General features: G+C 46.9%; 1 protein-coding gene across 1 annotated transcript in view; it reads left to right on the forward strand.

Moving 5' to 3' along the window:
* HYDIN (HYDIN axonemal central pair apparatus protein) overlaps positions 1-21,517 on the forward strand; it is a 317,377-nt gene extending 295,860 nt beyond the window's left edge. The window contains 12 exon segments of the mRNA XM_052656756.1: positions 226-447; positions 921-1,090; positions 4,476-4,674; positions 6,413-6,568; positions 7,572-7,849; positions 8,641-8,860; positions 10,464-10,676; positions 11,757-11,920; positions 12,700-12,850; positions 16,895-17,125; positions 19,075-19,299; positions 21,035-21,517. Of these exon segments, the coding sequence (XP_052512716.1) occupies positions 226-447; positions 921-1,090; positions 4,476-4,674; positions 6,413-6,568; positions 7,572-7,849; positions 8,641-8,860; positions 10,464-10,676; positions 11,757-11,920; positions 12,700-12,850; positions 16,895-17,125; positions 19,075-19,299; positions 21,035-21,517 (2,712 nt within the window).
* Positions 21,518-21,979: the final 462 nt, after the last annotated feature.

Genomic DNA, 21,979 nt, shown 5'->3' on the forward strand with positions numbered 1-21,979 from the left:
CTACCAAGTGAGCCCTAGGAATTCAGCTGTCGCCTTCCTCTTCAGATAGGGAGGACTCCAGCACTTTGTAGCTGCATTATGCTAATGATACTCACTCAGCTCACTAACATCACGGGCTGTCGCTGCTTCCCAAAGGGTATTTCCCCCAACACGTTACATACCCTGACCCCAGAGAAGGGAACCATAGTTTGTACTCACTCAACATACAGCTCTGTTCTCCCTCAGGTGGAATTGAATGAGTGTGTCCAGTGTGAATTCAGCTTTATCAACACTGGAAAGTTCAACTTCAGCTTCCAGGTGGAGCTGTCCGGCCCCAGATCTCTGCTACAGTACTTGGAATTTTCACCCACCAATGGCAGTGTGGACGTGGGGCAGAGTGCACACGCCTCCCTGTCTTTCCGGCCATTAAAGAAATGTGTCTTGAAGGGTCTGGAACTCAAAATTAAGGTGAGGCATTTAACATTGTCTGACACTGAACGCACTCACAGCATTCTGTCTTGAGAACTGTGTCTGATGTCCACCCTTAGCTGCAAGGCAGGATGGGAAGTCAAACATGTTTCCCAGGCAAGTTGGCAGCCAATCGGAGTCCTGCTAATGAGGAAGCCCCAGGAAGCAGATGTTGGGTGGGAACTGACAGGTCTCTGCACATCCCTCTGCCTTTGAGCTGAATTATTGCTGCAATGATTCAAGAGCCAATATAGGGCCTGGTTGCAGAGTCATCCACCTTGGTTTCCTTAAAGAAACTTAGAGCCTGAATCAGAATCTCTGAATCAGAACCTCTGCAGAGATTCTGCACATGGAGTCCTGGGACCTGAGTTCTTTTAAAGCACCTGACTGCTTCCCCCCTTCACCCGAGGGTGTAAGGACCCTTTCGTCTCACTTCTTCCTGTCATCTCCACTGGACACTCTCTCCTCGACAGATCAGCCATGGTCCAACATTTACATGCATCATCTCAGGGTGTGCTGTGAGCCCAGCTGTCCACTTCTCCTTCACCAGCTACAACTTCGGCACTTGCTTCATCTACCAGGCTGGCATGCCCCCATACAAGCAAACCCTGCTTGTCACCAACAAGGAGGAGACAGCTATGAGGTAAGCAGACTTCCCAGAGCTTCCAGATGATTCTGCCACTCCTGTGGGTCCTACAGCCTCCACACAGCTGAGGTCCTGCCAAGAGAGAGAAAGGATTATAAGAGAGCCTCTAGCACAGATGGGCATGAATCCTGAGTATCCTTTCCTCACTGCTAATACTGATATTTGGATAGCCATGAACTACTCTGCTTAAAAAAAAAAAAAAAAAAATCCTCTTCTGGAAGCGAGGAGGACAATGCCAGGTGACCTGACAAGAGGCTTGATGAATTGCATTTATTTTCCTCATGTAATAAATGTGGGAACTCAGATTTGGAGAGTTAAAAAGTTAATTTCTTGGGCCAGTGACCTTGCAGTAAAAAGCAGATCTATCCTGAGCCTTGGAGAAGGAAATGGCAACCCACTCCAGTGTTCTTGCCTGGAGAATCCCAGGGACAGGGGAGCCTGGTGGGCTGCCATCTATAGGGTCACACAGAGTCGGACACAACTGAAGCGACTTAGCAGCAGCAGCAGCAGCATACTGAGCCTTAGCCCTCTGATTCAAGTCCAGCCTCTCTGTACCATCCCTGTGTAGAATGTTCTAATCCAGATTTCTGGGCCCTATTCTAGACCTAACAAAACAGAATCTCCCGAGACAGGCCCAGAGACCTGTGTTTATTAAAAGTTCTCTAGATCAGTGCACTGCAGTTGAACTGAAACTTCAGTTTCAGAAAAGTTGTCCATCTGCAGCGCCCAATATGGCGGCCTGTAGCTACATGTGGCTATGGAGCCCTTGAAATGTGCCTCATGCCACCAAGGAACAGGGTTTGTTATTTTAATTAATTTTAATTTAATAGCCACATGTCTAGTGGCCAATAGCACAGGTTCAAATCCCAGTTCTTCCCTAGCTATGTGACCTCAAGCACATGTTTTTTGCTTCTTTTTTTAAATTAATCTTTATTGGAGCATAGTTGTTTTACAATGTTGTATTGGTTTCTGCTGTATAGCAAAGTAAATCAACTGTATGTACTTATACATCCCCTCTTTTGGGGATTTCCTTTCCCATTCAGATCCCTGCAGAGCATTTGATGCAGCTCCTTGTGCTATACAGAAGGTTCTCATTGGTTATCTGCTCTATATGTAGTAGTGTCTGTATGTCAGTCTCAAGCTCCCGATTCATCCCACCCACCCTTTCCTCCTTTGGTATCCATACGTTTGTTCTCTACATTTGTGTCTCTATTTCCACTTTGCAGAAAAATGTTCATCAGCATCATTTTTCTAGATTCCGCACATAATATATGATTTTTTTTTCTCTTTCTGTATGACAGTCTCTAGGTCCATCCACATTTCTGCAAAGGGCACAGTCTTGTTCCTTTTTACGACTGAGTAATATTCCATCGCACCTTCTTTATCCATTCCTCCGTTGATGGGCATTTAGGTTGCTTCCATGTCCTGGCTGTTGTAAGTAGTGCTGCTCTGAATGTTGGGGTGCTTGTGTCTATTTGGTTTTTTTAAGTCCTTATTGAGTTTTTCACAGTATTGCTTCTGTTTTATGTTTCGGTTTTTTGACCATGAGACATGTGGGGTCTTAGCTCCCTGGCCACTAATGGAGTCTGCACCCCCTGCATTGGAAGGCGAAGTCTTTTAACCACTGGACTGCCAGGGAAGTCCCTATCTCTCTGAATTATGGTTTTCTCTGTATCTATGCATAGGAGTCCTATGGTAGACCCATTTCTGGGTCATATGGGTAGTTCTATTTTTGGATTTTTAAGGAACCTCTATTCTGTTCTCCATAGTGGCTGTATAAATTTACATTCCCACCAACAGTGTAAGAGTTCCCTTTTCTCCACACCCTCTTCAGCATTTATTGTTAGTATTATTTTTTGATGATGGATATTCTGACCAGTGTGGGGTGATACCTCATAGTAGTTTTGATTTGCACTTCTCTAATAATTAGTAATGTTGAGCATCTTTTCATGTGTTGTTGGCCATCTGTATGTCTTATTTGAGAAGTATCTGTTTAGGTCTTCCACCCATTTTTTGATTGGGTCTTTTTTTTATATGGAACTGCATGAGCTGTTTGTATACTTTGGAGACTAATAATCCCTTGTCTGTTGCTTAATTTGCGAATATATGCTCCCATTCTGACGGTTGTCTTTTCATCTTATTTAGGGTTTCATTTACTGTGCAAGAGTTTTTAAGTTTAATTAGGTCCCATTTGTTTATTTTTGGTTTTATTTTCGTTACTCTAGGAGGTGGGTCAAAAAAGATCTTGCCATGGTTCATGTCAAAGAGTGTTCTTCCTGTATTTTCCTCTAGAGTTTTATAGCATCCAGCCTTGCATTTAGGTCTTTATAAACTCTCAGTGCCTCCTTCTCCTTGCCTGCAGTGGGGGATAATAATAGTACCTCCCCAAGGGTTATTAGGAGGATTCATTAGCTCATTTAGAGAGAGTACTTAGTGCCTGGAACATAGGAAATGCTCAGATATTTTTATCTGCTGCTACTTTTGTGGCAGTGATACTGGTGGTGATGATGATTCTCCTGAAAGTTACATTACAGGAGTGTCATGTAATTTTAAATACTAATTTAAAATCTTGTCTGCCTATATTCCTTCCTGCCTAATTTAATTGAATCTGACTCTTCCTTTGTTTTAGGCATTATACTCTATTTACTGCCTTAGCTAGAGTCCTTCTCTACATACTTGGAAGACAGACAAGGAGGGATTGTAATGGAGGTATAGTTGCTTCCCATCCACAGATGCAGGAGGGTGGACGTGATCTTTGAAGGTCCCTTCTAGGTGAGCTATTAATAATAACAATAGCTCACCTTTAGGGATGTTTCCTCTGTGCCTTTAGTGGCTGATTTAGTCACTTTATCTTGTTTAATCCTCACAACAGCTTCATGAGAAAGAGGTTGCTACTCTCATTTTACAGATGAGGCAACAAGGACCCAGACAGGCTGAGTAACTGTCCTTAGGTCACATGGAAGTTGGGGCTGGAACCTGGGTCCACACTCTTGTCTGACTCTGGACACATCCTCCTCCCCACCATGCTTTGCCACCCAGTTCCTCCAGGAAGCGCACCCTTCTTCCAGGAAGCTACTACACCATGAGCTTCAAGGAAGAGAGGGTGAGAGAGTGAAAGGAGCCCTGGGTAAAAGGTCACGAGACTGCCTTTGAGGCCTGGTTCTGCCAAGGTCTCGGGATGTGATCTGGGGGAAGTGACTCAGTCGTGCCCAGGAGACTGTAGGCTGGACCACTGCTGCAGTCCCTTCCAGCCCTGAAATTCCAACCCCAGGACAACACAGCAGGACAGACCGCAGTGGGTCCAGCTTAGAGAAGCAAGGGGCTCATTCCCTCTATGTCAGCCATTCGAGAGCTCACACAGCTTCCTTCTGATTTCCTCCAGCTTGGATTGTTTGTACACCAACACCAGCCACCTCGAGGTGAACTTCCGAGTCGATGTGATAAAGCCAGGAAAGACACTGGAGATCCCCATCACCTTTTATCCTCGAGAAACTATCAGTTATCGAGAACTCATCCCCTTTGAAATCAATGGGCTATCGCAGCAAGTAATTGAAATCAAAGGGAAAGGAACGGAAATGAAGGTGAGCGACAGCTGGGAGGACCATCGGGCTTGGCACCACCCCCCTCTTGCCCTTCTCAGCCACCTTGCCCACCCGAGCCCACACTCCTCCGACTCCATATCTCCTGCCCCCTGGCTGCTCTGTCAGAGGTCAGCCAGTCCCATCAAGGCAGATCAGACCCCAGAGAATCACATAGATTTTGCCAGTACCAAACATTACTGTATCAAAAGATATAAGTAACCACAAGCGCTGCAGAAACCTTCTTTTTTCTTGGAGAAGTTTGAGACTATCAGATGCAGTATCCCAAGCAAGCCCTCTTCCTCCCACATGAGAGCATGTAGTGTTTTCAGATTACAGTCTCAAGGTTTGTTTGAAGCACTGTATGCAGACATAAGTTTCAGTTATGAGACACCTTTCCCTAAGACCACATAGACTGACATTCTGCAGCCAGCCCCAACTCCCAGGATCGCATCTGACTGAGGGCCTTCTTTCTAACCAGGTGCTCCTGGCAGGAAGGGGATGGTGTGGTTCCACCGCTTATCCTTTCTTCTCCATGTCCAGTATACATTTCACGTGTCTGGTGGGAGTTTTTGCATTTATTAGGCAGTTTTAGAAGACTGAAGACCTTCTGCAATCCTCAGCAATGCATGGGACATTTCAGCAACCAAGAGGAAGTGGGAGGGGGGTGTTCCTGGCATCCTTCCCATCAATCCAGGGGATCCACAGGATCAGGCCACCTGGTGTGTCTCACCCAAGCCAGTGGCGGGGTCTCTTCTGAAGTCGTGCTTTCTTTCACGTGTTCATTCATTCACTCACGTCAGGTGCTTTGAGGAGACTCAAATGTGTTCTCTGCCCTCCAGGAGCTTACACGCTGGGGCCAGACTCTTACCTTTGTAGACAGCATGGAAACCTGTGGGCGGGATGGACAGATCCCATCTTTCCATTAGGGGGAGGCGTGCTGCTTATTAACTGGTCAAGTGACAGTGACCCATGGGTGCTGTTTATGTGGGTCACACCATCGCGGGGGCAAGGCCCAGCCTGATCTCAGCCTGATGCAGGCCAGCACTTGGATCGGGGCTTTAGATGGGGACTTGAAGGTGTATCTGCTTTTCCCCCCTCCACTGCCGTGGTCATCTCTCTCTCTCAAGGCTCTGTCTCCTGCCCTCTTCCAGTCCCTCTCCACAGAGGAGCGAGCCAGGGCACATTCACAAGATACCCATCTGAGGGGACTGCTCCAGGCTGCACTGGCTTCCCACTTCTCCCAGAAAAACACCCGCTCCCCCTCCAAACTACCTTCCTGTGTTCCCCGCCTTGCTCCCAGCCACAGGCCTGACCAGGCCACTCCCTCCAGCTCAGCGCCTTGCCACAGCTTGTCTCCTCCTTCGGGGTGCAGCCCCATGCCACCCTGACTTAAATCCAGCTGCTGCCCTCCAGCAGCTCCCCGTGTGAGCACGCCTTCCTCAGGGAGGCCTTCCTCACCCTCAGACTGGCTCAACCCTTTGTACCCTGAGCCTTTCCTTTTAACGTCTCTGAACCCACCTGTAAGTACGTAATTGCGCAACAAGTTGTTTAGTGCACACTTTATGCACATAAATGTTTGTTGAGTGAGCAAAGGCGAAGGCCCGTCCAGCGTGAAGAATGGAGGACACAGGAAGAGAGGGAACCGCCCTTGCCTCACTAGGATACACACACCATATCTCTTTCTCATTAACTGCTGACCCCTCCCTCCCAACCCCCCTGCTCTCTTTCTTGTCCACAGATTTTAGTCCTAGATCCAGCCAATAAGATTGTGAAGTTAGGAGCCATCCTACCTGGGCAGGTGGTGAAAAAAATGGTTTCCATCATGAACAACAGCCAAGCCCAGCTCACATTTAACCTGTCAGTCATGTTCTCAGCGGAACTCCAGGAAACCAAGGTTGGTGATCAGGGTCCCAGTGGCGTCTTCATGCCTCCGCACCTCACGCTTCTCAGGCAGCTTCGGTGTACCAGGCCATTCCAAGTGCTCTCCCTGTCTGATCACCTTCATAAGAAACGGTACAGGGGAGTCCCTGTTACTCTCCTTTTGCATGTAGGGAAACCACAGCTTGGAGAGCCTCTTCCTCTAGAGGGCGACAGTGACACGCAGAAGTGCCCTTGATAGGATCTGGAAGGTCTGCGCGCAAATGAATATATGTACATCCTCATGACAGGAAATTTGAAAAATATGGAAAATCACGAAGAAAAACATTTGGCCTATAATGTCATGTCCCGAAATAATCACCTAACATTATTGCTGTTTTTCTTTCCCCTGCTTATCCTACACATTTTAAAAATAAATTACCAACTTTCAGATTGTTTTGAAACCTGCTTCCTACCAGTAACTCCTAAACATTCAGTTTCATTTGTTCATCTGTACCTTCATTATGTAGATGAACCAAGCCTCTATTTCTGCTCATTTCAGGTGTTCCTGGTTTTTTTATTTAATTTAATTTTATTTTATAAGCAACATTGTAATATCCATTTAAACAAACCTTTGTGTGCACCCATGACTCTCTGCTGAGCATATACTCCTAGAAGTGGGCTTCTTGGACCAAAAGGAAGAGTGTGTTTCAATATACATCATTCATCTGCCCCCGAAAGGCTGTCCTTCTTTCCACTGGAGTCCGCCATGTGAGAGAAACATGCTTGTTGCTAAATCCATGTCCTCGGGCTTCCTGCATAGGGAACCCACAGCCCTGGCTGCCTGCTTCCTCTCACAGTGTTTGGATGGCCCTTTGAAATGGGACCAGATGTATTTCATCTTGAGGATGGACTGTATCCATTCCTTCATTCAGTTCATTCTTACATTTACTCAGTAACCCGTCCTCGCAGCAGGACCTCAGAAGTGGAGCTCCAGGAGTGCCCCACTCTCAGCTGCTGAGACTTGTCGTTTTATCCAGGTCATCACCTTGTCACCATTCCGCAACATCACTCTGAAGCCCAGAGAGGTTCGGAAGCTGGAAGTCACCTTTGCCCCGCTAAAGCGTGTCCCTCCCTTCTCCGAGGAGGTGTTCATGGAGTGCATGGGGCTCCTGCGGCCCCTTTTCCTCATCAACGGCTGCTGCCAAGCCCTGGAGATCTCCCTGGACCAGGAGCATCTTCCCTTTGGACCAGTAGTGTGTCAGACACAAGCCACGCGTCGCATCCTCATGTTGAACACGGGTGACGTGGGTGCAAGGTAGGAGAGCCCCCTGGGCCTGGTTTCCCATTAACTATCCCAGGACCCTCTAAAGTGGGTACTTGGTGGTCCCCATGCCACAGATGGAGTTAAGGCTCAAAGTGGTGCCCACCAGCAGGTGCCTGCCCAGTCACCACCATTCAGCACATCACCACAGCTGTGCCTGCCGCACACTGCCCACCTGCAGGGGGCACCATCCACATCAACCTCAGTGGAACAGTGCCCTGAAGCTGTGGTGTGGCAGCCTTGGCGCTGGAAGCACTGGTCTGCACCATCCTGCCTGGACCAAGGGCCAGACCACAGAGGCGTGACCACAGGGCCAGCAGGCCCCAGGGCCACCAGGATCAGGGGCAGCTCTCATGAGAAGGGATCATCTCCACCCTCCTGGATCAGACCCGAGAGGCAGTGCAGGGATCGGTCATGGCTACCAGCTCGGGAGGGTTCCAGTCCTGGCCTGACCACATCCTAGCTGTGTGACCTCAGGCACCCATTTAAATGTGTTCATGCACATGTCCCCCCAGTGGGTGTCACTTGTGGACAGAAAGATAAGATGCACCACTTTCCACCCTTCTCAGCCCCTAGGGAGAGTGAAGAGGTCGCACCCAGGAATGATTTGGCCTTGGTCCCACAGCCCGGCTTTTCCTGGCAGTCTTCCTTCTCCTAGGTCCCAGGAAGGGCACAGGGGATGAACCTCCCATCTGAAAACCAGACTCAGTCTCTCTTCTCAGCAGCACTGAGGACACCACCAGGATATTAATAAACTGTCCTCCTTGTCTCCTGTCTTGGAAAAGGTTCAAATGGGATGCCAGAAAACTTGAGCCTCTGTTCTCCATCAGCCCAGAAGAGGGCTATATCACTGCAGGCATGGAGGTTTCTTTCGAAGTGACTTACCATCCTACCGAGGTGGGCAAGGAGATTCTCCACAAAAACTTGCTCTGCTTCATCCAGGGAGGCAGTTCTCTGAGCCTAACCCTGTCTGGAGTATGCGTGGGACCACCTTCAGTAAAAGAGGTCAGTAGGTGCTGCCAACAGATGGACCAATGGTGGAGTGGCCCAGCAAGCCCCACAAGAGAACTCAATCAGACTCTGTTCAAACAGTCCTCAGTGCCCACATCAGGCCTGCAGACCTGCTCTCTCCACCACAGGGCCTCTGCACGTGCTCTTCCCATTGCTGACATACTCCTTTTCCCCTCTCCCTTTAGCCCTTTAGCTAATTCCTATTTATTCTTCAGCTCTCAACCCAAGCATCTCATTCTCAAGAAAGGTTATACTGACATCTCTGGCTAGATCACATTCTGTCACAAGCTCTGTAAGTAAAGGGTGACACCTGGGTTAACCTCTGCTCACCCTGTCGCTAGAAGCCCTAGCAGTGGAGCTCTGATAGTTCCTGGCAACATTGCTTACGGTCATAATGACACCCGCTCTCCATCTCTCACTGTTTCAACAATGTTATTGCACGTGGAATCATGCAGTATGTTATAAATGTCTATGTACAAGTCTTGGCAAGAATATATACTTTCATTTTCCTGGGTGAATGAATATGTAAGAGTGACATGGCTGGATCATAGGGTAGGTACACGTTTGCCTTTTTAAGAGCTTACCAAATTGTTCTGCAAAGTGGTTGTGTCATCTTGCATCCCCATCAGCCACCTCAGACGTTTCTACTTCACCACATCCTTGCCAAGGCTCGATATGGTCAGGGTTTTTAAAATTTTAGTCATTCTAATAGGTACATGATATCTTGTGGTTTTAAATTTGGATTTCCCTAATGACTGATGGTGTCAAGCATCTTTTCAGGTACTTCATTGCCATCCATCTATCTTCTTTACTGAAGTATCTGTTCAAGTCAGTTTCATTTGGGTTGTTTGTTTTCTTATTTTACTGTGTTTTGAGAGCTCTGTGTATATTCAGGACATAAGTTTTAAATTTATATCTTCAGTCTGTTTAGAGTTCATTTTTGTATGTAGTATAAGATTATGGATCAAAATTCAAAAAATCCATTTTTTGTACACAGATATCCAGTTGTTCCAGAACCATTTACTTAATAGATTGTCCTTTCTCCACTAAATTGCCTTTGCACTTTGGTAAAAAACCAATTGATCATGTATGTGTGGGTCTGTTGCTGTACTATTCTCATCCTCTTGGTGAACTCTTTGATTCCCTTTATACCAGCGCAACATTGTCCATATTGCTAGATTTGGTGGCTAGTTCTCATTGCTCATCTTACTTGACTTGTCAATGGCATTTGAACACCTTGAACAAGCCCCTCGTCCTTCAAGCGCTTCCTTCATCATGTGGCCTCCAGGATACCGCCCTCTCCTCATTTTCCTCCCACTTTAATAGTTGCTGCCTCTCATCTCCCCGTCTGATTTTTCTTAACATTGGAGTGTGTAGAATTTTAAGAATTGGTTCTAAAATTCCTTCTTTTTTTCTAAATACACTTACTTCTTGATGATCTCATCCAGTTTCTTGGCCTTAAAAAAAAAAAAAAAAATTGCTATACTGACAGCTCCCAAATGCGTGTGTGTGTGTGTGTGTGTGTGTGTGCAAACTTTCCTTTGCACCCCAGACTTGTAAATTCCGCTGCCTGCTTGAGGCATCCGTCTTCTTCCAGGTGGTGAATTTCACCTGCCAGGTGCGCTCCAAGCACACACAGACCATCATGCTTTCAAACCGCACCAACCAAACCTGGAATCTGCACCCCATCATTGAGGGCGAGCACTGGGAGGGGCCCGAGTTCATCACCCTGGAGCCTCACCAGCAAAACAAGCCCTACGAGATCACCTACCGGCCCCGCACCATGAACGTGGAGAACCGCAAACATCAGGTAGGTCGAGCCCACCTCCCGCATCGGTTTCCTGGCATGGTTGGATGAAGGAGCTGTGGGAGAGAGAATGTTAGGACGGGGGGGGGGGGGGGGGGGGGGGGGTTCCCTTACAAACAATGGGGAAACCACAGGGAACTGTGTCCAAAGCTTATCAAGACCAAGGCTTCCCTTTCCGTCCATATATTTTCATGTTGAGGGGCTTCTCTTGGAACCAGAGGCTCATCTCTGAAATGAAGTCCTGGATGAAGCATCATGCAATTAGCACTTAATTTAAGTGCATAAATAACATCAAGGTGACTGTGATAAAGATTAAAAAGAGAAGCCACAATCTTCTACTACCCTCACAAGAAAAGGACTGTTTCTTTCTGTCTTCTTTCCCAGTCCTTACTCAAGGATAGCCATGGCTGCCGTCATAGCATCCTCAGCTTTGCGTCCTGTTTACTTTCCCTTTACATCACATCATGGGCATGTGTCTATTTAACTGTGTAATCTTCATGATAACCATTTTTACTGATTGACGAATATTTCATTGAATGACAGTTCTATAATTTATTTAACTCCCCCAGTTGTTGGATGTTTAAGTTATCTCTAAATTTTCATCAATAGAAGCGATTCTAATATACACGTGTATCCCCGACGGCTCAGTGGCAAAGAACCTGCCTGCAATGCAGGAGACGCAAAAGGCTGGCTCGATCCCTGGGTTGGGAAGGTCCCCTGGAGGAGGAAACGGCAACCCACTCCAATATCCCTGCTTGAAAAATCCCTTGGAGAGAGGAGCCTGGCGGGCTACAGTCCAAAGGGTCACAAAGAGTCAGTCACGACTAAGTGACTGAGGGCACACGTTTATGTATAACTTTTTCCTCTGCAGGGATTTTTCGTCAGTAAGGTCCTTGGGATGAGATTCCTGGTTCAAATACACATGAACATGTTTATGACTCTTGGAAACATATTACGAAGCTGCTTTCCAAAAGTGTTGAACCTATTTGCATAACTTCGTTGAGCCCGTGTCGCTGCCATGCCTGAGAGGTAGCTGATAAAGGACCCTGTGTGTCACACTCACCACAGTTGTTCTTCTCTTAGGGCACCCTCTTCTTCCCCCTCCCAGATGGGACTGGCTGGCTGTACATGCTGCACGGGACTTCCGAGCTCCCCAAGGCGGTGGCCAATATCTACCGTGAAGTGCCATGTAAGACACCCTACACTGAGCTCCTGCCAGTCACCAACTGGCTGAACAAGCCCCAGAGGTGAGAGAATAGGTGGGGGGTGAAGAGGGGACGGAGGGAGGACCCACAGCGTCGAGTCTGGCCCTTGGTGCTGCTGCCAGGCATTGCCTGACCTGCGCCCCACAGAGCGTGTCCTGTTCAGGGCTGCCTGTGAGCAGCTGATGCCTTGTAAATCTCCTGGAAGAGTGCCAGGCACAAAATAAGTGCTCAATACATGTTAGCTGTTATTATTGTCAAAATGATCATTGTGGTGGTTATTACTGAGAGCCCTGTTGTATCACATCAGCCCACTGGCCAGATCCTCGGATCTTGTACTTGCAGAGAGAAAAGAAGCTGGAGGAGCTGGAGGCCAGCCAAGTCCCCTTCTTTTATGGAAAAGGAGCCAAAGGCTAGGAGAAGACAGCTACCTGCTCGGCATAGTGGATAAAGGCCCAGACCCACATTTGAATGCTGGTTCTGCCTATAACTCGGCATTGTTACCTGAGCATGGCGTCTTCCTTCTCTCCGCCTCAACTTCTTCCCTAGTAAAATAGAGAGGATAACGAAATGTACCTCCTACAGACACTGCGGCAACTGAAAGCCTGTAATGTAACCCATGTGGAGCAGGACTCAGTGCCTGGCACGTAATAGGGAGTTGTTAAAGGGTAGTTCCTGTTATTACTAGTGACAGTGTGGAGGCTAGAACCCTGGGCCCACATGCTTCCTGTGAAATCAAGAGTGGACAAGGGTGCCTTGCCTTCTTTCCTTTGGGCAAACTGTCTCATTTCGCCCTCTCTTCTTGCACCCCTGTGTTCCCGCAGATTCCGGGTCATTGTGGAGATACTGAAGCCAGAGAAGCCTGACATGAGTGTCACCTTAAAGGGCCTTGACTACATTGATGTGCTGTCCTCCTCCAAGAAAGACTACAAGCTGAACTTCTTCTCCTACAAGGAGGGGCTGTACACAGCAAAGGTATCCACTGCCCTGGGACCCTGGAGGTCTGGCCCTGAGGCTGATGATCCTGGTGTTGGGAGGGAAGATATACCCTCCCTTATCCTGAAAGACTGACCATTTAGGGGGACCAGACCCTTTAAGATGAGACTAGATAGCCAGCCAACATGCAGGCCCATAACAAGCCCTCAAGGTGGCAGAATCATGAAAACCCTGAAGCAGTAGGTAACACTGGGCATCAGACACCAGACCACAATAATAAGAGCGAAAGATCCCTTTTCTGAGGGTTTAGAGAGCGCCCAGCATCAGGCTGAGCCCTCGACACAGCTAGTGACGTCAGAGCCAGGATTCATCTCAGATCCAGTGACTCCAGGACTCCACAGGGTCCTTCACGCGTGAACTGTTCCTCCTGACTTGTTCATCAGTTCAACAAGCATCTCTTGAGCACATGTGCCGTATGCTATACTACGTGCTGATAACATAGCAGTGATCAAAAACAGGCGCAGTCTCTGTTCTCCCGGAACACACAGTCCAGTGGAGGAGATGAGCGTTCATCATGAAACTGCACTCTGAATGGGTCATTTCCAAACGGCGTAAGTGCTTTGAGGAAAAGGAGTACATGGTTCAGTGGCTCACTGAGAGGTCAGGGCTGAAGAGAACTTACAGGAATTGTCCACCTACAGATAGTGCTTGACACCAAGATGGAGGATGGAATCACCTAGGGAGAGATTTTAAAGTGAAAAAACAGCACATGAGCACAAAGAAATGGCAAGAATGAAGGGAAACAATGACAAGTACTGGCGAGGGTGTGGGGAAGATGGGTCTTTCACATGTTGCTGGTGGGAGTGAAATAGTGAAGCTACTTTGGAAGACAGGCTGGCAGCTCCTCAGATGGAGAAACATAGAGTTACCATAGAATTCAGCAATTTATTCCCCAGATAAATGAAAACATATGTCCACACAAAAGCCTATATATAAACGTTCATAGCAGCATTATTCATAAGAGCTAAACAATGGAAACAACCTAATTTCCACCCACTGGTGAACCGAGGAATACAATGGAATATTCTTGGGCAATAAACAGTGATAGGAAGCGAGCGCTGCCGCAGGCAGTGCTGCCATGAGCCCTGCAAACATCACGCCATGTGAACAGAGCCGGCCACGAACAGCTGCATGTTGTGTGATTCTTTTTTAATATGAAATGTCCAGGCTAGGGAAGTCTATGGGAACAGAAAGTGACTAGCAGTGCCTAGGACTAGCGGCGATGGGTTAGGGGGACATGGGAATGATTGTTACTGGATAAAGGGGTTCTTTTGAGGGCGCTGAAGATGAGTGGTGATGGTTGGACCACTTTGTGAATATACTAAAAAAGCACTAAATGGTACACTGTAAATGGGTAGATTCTATAACATGTGAGTTGTATCTTAATAAAGCTGAAAGGAAATATGAGACATAAAGTACAAATCAAGAAGTTCTAATACCCATCTTATAGAAGCGCCTGAAACAGAAAAACACGATCATAAAGGGAAGAAATACTCTTCAAAATGATTGAAAAAAAAAAATCCAGAGCTATTTGACAAAGTCTGAGTCTTCTAGTTGAAGAAGCCCAGTTTATGAAATGAGTCCTGTGATTGTCCTCTCTGCCTTGGGCCACTTTCCTGATCGCAGTGCAGTGAGCTAGTCTGAGCAAAGCATATCAGGTTTGGCGAACTGAGGAAGAGGAAGTTAACAGTTGGGGCAGTTGGACAGGGAAGAAGATTGTTTGAAATAATAATTGTTGAAATTTCCCTGGTTTTATTTTTTAAGAAAACATTTACAAAGCCAAGAAACTTGGTAGAGTTTTAACAGGAGAAACAAAGAAAATCATGCCTGTGCACATCATAGTAAAACTGCTGAAAACCAAAGATAAATAGAAAACAACCAGATAAAAAGGTTCTATAATGTACAGGGGGACACCAATAAAGAATGGCCACTGACCCCTCTTCTGTGGCTCTTCCAGCAGCCCTCTGAACAGTGCTGAAAGAAGAGACTGTCAACCTGGAAATCTTTATTCACTGAAAGTATCCTTTAAAACAGACAGTAAAATAGACATTTTCAGATTTAAACAAAAAAGGATGAGAGAATTCATTGCTGGCCCTCTGGCCTTGCTGCAAAACATGCTAATGGATATTCTTCAGTCAAAAGGCACCGATGCTAGGTGGGAACGTGGATATCCACAGGAAGGGAAGAAGAGCTCTAAAAATAGCATATAAGTGCATAAATATGAAACATATCTATTTTTATTCTTAGAACTTTCTTTAAAAGACAACTGGCAGTTTATAGTAAATATAATTACATTGTAAGGAGGACGAATGCATGTAGACATAAAAGATACGGCAGCAAAAGCCCGAAAGGTGGGGTGGGTAGGTAAGTGAGATTACACCTCAGTAAGATTATTGCATTTGTGAAGTAGGATGTGTGAGATCGGAAACAAAGCGTCAGTTACGAAGTGGGAAGTGATAAAATACCAACTCTGCATTAAATGTTGATAAGTTGTCAGTTCTAGAGCAACTACTAAAACTATGTTATTTAAAAATATAGCTAAGAAGCCATAGAGGAAATAAAATACATTCCAAGAGATTTCACATTGAGCCATAAGAAGGCAGAAAAGTAGCAACGAAGGAATTAAAATAATAAAAGACAAGTGGAAAGGAATAGCAAGAGGGCTGACTTCAACCTAAATGTATAAATGATTGCTTTAAAAGTAAAACAACACTCCTATCAAAACACAGAGGAGGTCAGAGCACTCGAAAGACAAGAAGAGGTCAAAAGTAAAAAGGCAGGTATGTAAGGAACCATTATCTCCTAACAAGATAAACAACTCAAGCTATCAAAAAGGACAAAAAACTGGAATCCTCTACCTCACAGAATTAAATGTCTGAGTGAGCAAGAAGCACAGGAGAAGATGCTCAATGTCATTAGACATCCAGGAAAAGAACTGCAAAACGGGGGCAACTTGTCCACAAGTCAGATGTGGGCTACAAGTGTGAGCTCTGGAGTCAAGCCAACCTGGGTTCAAATCCTGGTTCTGATACTTTTTTGCACAAGACCCTGGGCAAGATAACTTCCTTAGCCTCAGTTTCCTCATCTTTAGAAAAATCAGTGAGGGTAATAGTAATGTTGCCCACAAGCTGTGTGAATTAAATAAGTACCTCCAGTGCTTGTTGTCATTCAGTTGCCAAGTTGTGTCCGGTCCTTTGCGACACCACGGTTGTGTCCAGTCCTTTGCGACCCCATGGATGGCAGCACCAGGCTTCTCTGTCCTTCACTGTCTCCCTGAGTTTGCTCAGATTCATGTCCATTGAGTTGGTGATGCTCTCTAACCGTCTCATTCTCTGCTACCCTCTTCTGCTCCTGCCTTCAATCTTTCCCAGCATCAGGGTCTTTTCCAGTGAGTCGGCTCTTCACATCAGGTGGCCAAAGTATTGGAGCTTCAGCTTCAGCATCAGTCCTTTCAGTGAAGATTCAGAGTTGATTTCCTTTACTGATTTGATCTCCTTGCTTTCCAAGGGACTCTCAAGAGTCTTCTCCAGCACCACAATTCAAAAGCATCAATTCTTTGGCGCTCAGCCTTCTTTATGGTCCAACTTCCAGTGCCTAGGACACAGTAATCATTAAGTGTTAGACGCCATTAGTAGTAGTAGTAGTATGGATGCATTAACTGTTCCAGCAGTGCAGGAGCAGGGGTGAAACCCACCACAGCATGAACCTCTTGAGGTCCTGCTTGTTCTCCAAGACCACTCGCTGTTCCCACTGAGGACACCTTCCCCCTCAGCCCCAGACCGTGCTGCTCTTGCCTCTTCTAAAGCAACCCATGGAGGCAGTCCTCCATGCCTGCCCACCTGGAAGGAGCCAGAGCAGAGCACCTGAAGAGAAGGGCTGGGTGGCGGGGTTCACGTGGGCTGGGAGGGCCCATGCTTCACATGCCCGGCATTGCTAATGGAGAGAAGGATCCCGTCGATGGTGGAAGACCCCGAGCTAACCCCTCTGCTCCGCCCCACTTCCTCCCACTCTCTGTGAATCCAGGTGATCTTCCGAAACGAGGTGACCAACGAGTTCCTATACTACACGTTGAGTTTCAGGGTCATCCCTTCAGGCGTCATCAAAACCATTGAGATGGTGAGCCCCGTCCGGCAGAGCACCTCGGCCTTCATCAAGGTGGAAAACCCCCTGCCTTACATGGTGACCTTCTCCACGGAGTGTAGGATGCCCGACATCAGCCTGCCCTCCCAGTTCGTGGTGCCGGCCAACTCTGAGGTATGGCCCTGCCTGTGGGGGCTCCCCACTGGATATCTGTGATGGAGACTCTGCCCAGGGGGCCTCTGGACCCACTTCTGCATCCTGGAGTTGGGGCAGCCTGGTCAGGAGGGCCGAAGACAACCGATCCATCACTGTCCTATTCTCTCCCTCCCCCTGCTGCCCAAGTCCTCATATAAACCAGGGCCACATAGAGCTTTGGCTCAAGCATGTTAAAGGAAATTATTTATTAGCCACTGGGGCTTCCCTGGTAGCTCAGACAGTAAAAATCTGCCCTCATTTCAGGAGACCCAGGTTAAATCCCTGGGTCGGGAAGATCCCCTGGAGAAGGAAATGGCAACCCACTCCAGCATTCTTGCCTGGAGAATTCCATGAACAGAGGAGCCTGGTGGGCTACAGTCCATGGGGTTGCAAAGAGTTGGTCATGACTGAGCGAGTAATACTGGCTGTCTCTGTGACATGTTTGTTTGCCCTGCTCAATTTAAATTATTTTTCTCACTTTTCCTAATTATATAAGTCACATGGAATATATGGAGTGAAAAGGACAGCGAGGGACACTTGGTAGTGTTGCTGGGTCAGTTGATAATATTTTTATTAGCTGTTTTGTATGTATGTTCAGTAAGGAAACTGGCATCCAGTTTTCCTTTCTTCTATTAGCCTTGGTGGAGTCTGATGTACAGATTGTGTTCATTGAGGTAGGTTTCCTCCTATTCTTTTCTATGGGAAAATTTGTGGAATATTAGATTGGTAAAAAGAAGACTTTGTGATCCTGGAATTTTGTTAAGGGAATTTTTTTTTTTTTTACTATTGATTAAATATCTTTAATGGTTACAGGACTATATGGGTTTTCTTTATCTTTTTGAGTCTGTTGTGGCAAGTTATAATTGTTTACACATTTGTCCATTTTCATCTAAATTTTTTAATTGTGGTAAAATCATGTAAATTTTAACACTGCATTTTTTTCTGTTAAACATCCACAACAACTTTAACGATATCCTCTTTATTTTTCAATAAGACCCAGTTTTTTAAGAAACAATATCTGTTCATGACAAAAAAGACTAATTTATCTCTATGCACATGAAACAGAAAATAAAAGTCCCAGGACTTCCTGGCGGTCCCGTGGTTAAGACTCCGTGCTTGCAGTGCAGGGACCACAGGTACAGTCCCTGGTCAGGGAACTAAGAAGCTACGTGCCACTTGGCATGGCCAAAAGAAAAAAGAATAGAAAAGTCCCCAAAATCTCATTTCCCCCACCCAAAGACAGTTACCGGTAACAGTTCAATATAGCCTTGCTGTGTCTTTTCTATATACATGTAGACATATTCCTCTCCACAACAATGAACTCATATACATTTCTGGAATCTTCTTTTTTTCCACTTAAAATATTATTACCACCTTTTATTTCAATTATTAGAGCTTTGGTGTTTCCTTTTTAATGGCTACATAATATTCCACTGAAGTGAGTAAAGTATAATATATTTATCCAGTCTTTTACTGCTAATACATTTGAATTATTGCCCTTATTTTGCTTTCCTAAGCAATACTGTCTGGTTCTTGTTTTGTTTTGCTTTGGATGACAATAGAGGAAGCAGAATGCCTCCCCTAAATGATGGTAGAACCCCAGAAGCTGGTTGGAGGTTGTCCATGAGCAGAGAAGGAGCTGCCTGACCTTTAGCCCTCCTGCTTCCCCAGCCTACCCACTCCTGTCTCTGTAATTATGCTTCTGAAGAGAGAATCCAGTACCTATTTTTATATTCAGAGAGATTCCAGATACAGAAATACCCCAACTAGGGAAAAATTCCAGGGAGGAAAAGTGGGCTGGTTTGGACAGAGGTTCCCCAGGCTCAAGATGAGCATGAGCATCTACCACCAACCTGCACTGAGGTCCCCAGAGGGGCAGAGGAGGGGCGGACATTCAGCATCACAGGAGCCTCTGTCTTCTCTCGCAGGGAACGTTCACATTTGAATTCCAGCCCCTGAAAGCTGGAGAAACCTTCGGGAAACTGACACTGCACAACAGCGAGCTGGGTTACTACCCATATGAGCTCAATTTGAAAGCCTTGCCAGCACTGCCTGAAAAGCCCGTCCACTTCCAGGCTGTTCTTGGCAGTGGCCAGAGCATCTTTGCCAAGTTCACCAATTACACTCGGCAGAAGACGGAATACTACTGCAGGGTAAGCCCGGCCCCACCCTCTGCCCTCTGCTTTCCAGAAGCCTGGGCTCAGAACGGGAGCAGGACACCGGGGTGCAGAAATATGAAACTCCTACTCAGGGCCTTCATCTAGTTGAAAACTCCCAGCTAGAAACAGAGTATCAGAAAAAATATCAGGTCTGGGTTCTTCCTCACAGGCTTTCTAGTTTAACAAGCTGGAGTGTGGTGGGGCTTGGAGGGTTGGGGGGTGGGCAGCATTGCTCAGCAGTCGATGCAGAGACAGTTGGTTTTGGGGAGGTTCTGTTTCAGTAGTTAACCCTGTATTCACACTGATGTAATAGGTAGCATATATGGAACACTTGCTATGGGCCAGGCTCAGTTTTACACGCATATTTTAAAAATCCTGACAGCTATCCTGTGAGAGTATTGGTAAGTTATTGGTAAGCTCTACTGAGAGCTCAGTGGTCATGAGTATACGCTGTGAAATCCAACAGACCTGGATCTGAATCCTCACTTCACTGTTTCTTCTTTGTATGAATAACTTACCAATACTCTTACAGGATGGCTGTCAGGATTTTCAAATATGCATGTAAAACAGCCTGGCCCATAGCAAGCGTTCCATATATGCTACCTATTACATCAGTGTGAATATAAGATGAACTACTGAAACAGAACCTCCCCAAAGCCAACAAAATAAAATGTATTCCTTTCTCAGATAGCAGTGTGGACTCAGGGTTAGGCACCGTGACATCAGGCACCCAGACCCCTTTGTCCTGATGCCCTTCCTTCTCTAGAGAGTTGCTTCAGTCCACATGGACCAAGATGGTTTGCTGTGACATCCTCATTGCAGCCAGCTACCATGGGGAAAGCAGGGAGCTGTGGCCCTCACTTCCACTCATGCTTATTGAAGAAAACTTGATATGACCACACCCAGCAACAAGGGGCACTAGGAGTATAGCCTTACAGTAGGTGGCCATGTGCTCAGTTAACACTGAAGTCCCATGGCTATGGTCACGAGGCAGAAGCTCTTTTTTTTTTTAATTGAGGTATAGTTGTACAATTTTACAGAAGTTTCAGGTGTACAAGATAGTGATTCACAGTTTTCAAAGAGGCATAGGCTCCTGGTCATCCCATCCATCAGGAGAAGCCTAGTTATGCTGCAGTAACAAACAGTCCCAGTATCTCAGTGGCTTTAAAACAACAAAGTCTCCTTTAGCGCTTCTCTGTGTGGCCACAGTCCGCAGGGGACTCTGCTCACCCCAGCCACTCAGAGATGCAGGCTAAAGGGCACCCACCATCTCAAGTGTTCCAGTCATAGGAGCAAAGGGGTGAGAGACCCCAGAGGGGCCTGAACTGGCCCCTGAACACTCCGGCACGGAAGGGATGCCTTGCACTTCTGTTCTCAGCTTATTATCCAGAACTCGCCCCCCTCTTCCGCCCTGCCCAGAGCCAGAACATCCAGTCCCTGTCGCCTGTGCAAGGGAAGGAGTGTAGGCTCAGGGGAGCAACACCAAGGGCCGCTGCCCACACCGCCCTGCCTCAGTTTCTCTTGGCCTTGGTTCTTCTTAGTAAACTAGGGATAAACTAGTAATACCTACTCTTTGAGAGAGTCACAGGACTCGACTTTTGTACAGCCTGCCCTGCCTCACACAAGCCTAGGCTGCTCATGTCTCAGGGTGGGGGGCTGGGGAGGCCCAGAGCTGCAGGCTTGCTCTTCAGGGTCCAGGGTGAGCCGAGCACATGTGTTCCTCTTTCAGACTGACTGTCCAGACTTCCACACGGAAAAGGTCATCTACGCGGCGCCTGGGGCACAGGGCGGCACGGAGGTCAGCGTGGAGGTGTACTTTGAGCCCAGCCACCTGGGCGAGAGCAAGGGCATCCTGACCCTGTCGTCGCTCGCGGGCGGCGAGTACACCATCCCCCTCTTCGGGGTGGCCCTGGCCCCCAAGCCGCAAGGCCCCTTCCTGATCCGAGCCGGCTACAGCATCATCATCCCCTTCAAGAACGTCTTCTACCGCCCGGTCACCTTCTCCTTCCTCGTGGAGAACAGCGCGTTCTCCATCCGCGCCGCGGACTCTGTGAAGCCCAAGAAGATCAACAACATCACAGTCTACTTCGAAGGAAACCCATCCGGCAGCAAGACGCCCATCACCAGCAAGCTGATTGTGACCTGCCCGCCCGGCGAAGGCAGCGACACTGGGATTAAGTGGGTTTACTACCTGAAGGGGATCACCCAGTAGTGAGAAGCAGGGTTGGCAGCACCATCAAAAAGCCATCTCATCAGCCGTTAAGACCTTTGTGTTGTTCTAAGCCCCATAAAGAATAGAGAAAACAATAAGAACTCTAAAGGTACTATCTCCAATTCAATTATAAGGGCACTTATTTCCACATTATATGAATTCTAAATAGCTATATGAAATACAGATACTCCATGTTTAACAAGGTAACTATATAAACCAGATCTATATTTTACTTTGCAAGAGCAAGTCTCTAAATTTGGTTTCTTAATAAACCTGCAAAGCCCAGGCCCTGTGTAATAATCCCCACGTTTAATAAGGTGACCTTCCCTCACACGGCACTCAGCAGCACATGACTCTGGGGCCCCGCAATTTCTTTTAAAACCCACAATGGCTTCAAGAGCCCTTAGCCATGACTCTGTTTTGATACTGTATTTTATTCTGCTTTCATATGAAAGCCAAACA

This window comes from Budorcas taxicolor, chromosome 18 (assembly GCF_023091745.1).
Source record: "Budorcas taxicolor isolate Tak-1 chromosome 18, Takin1.1, whole genome shotgun sequence".
Taxonomy (NCBI): domain Eukaryota; kingdom Metazoa; phylum Chordata; class Mammalia; order Artiodactyla; family Bovidae; genus Budorcas; species Budorcas taxicolor.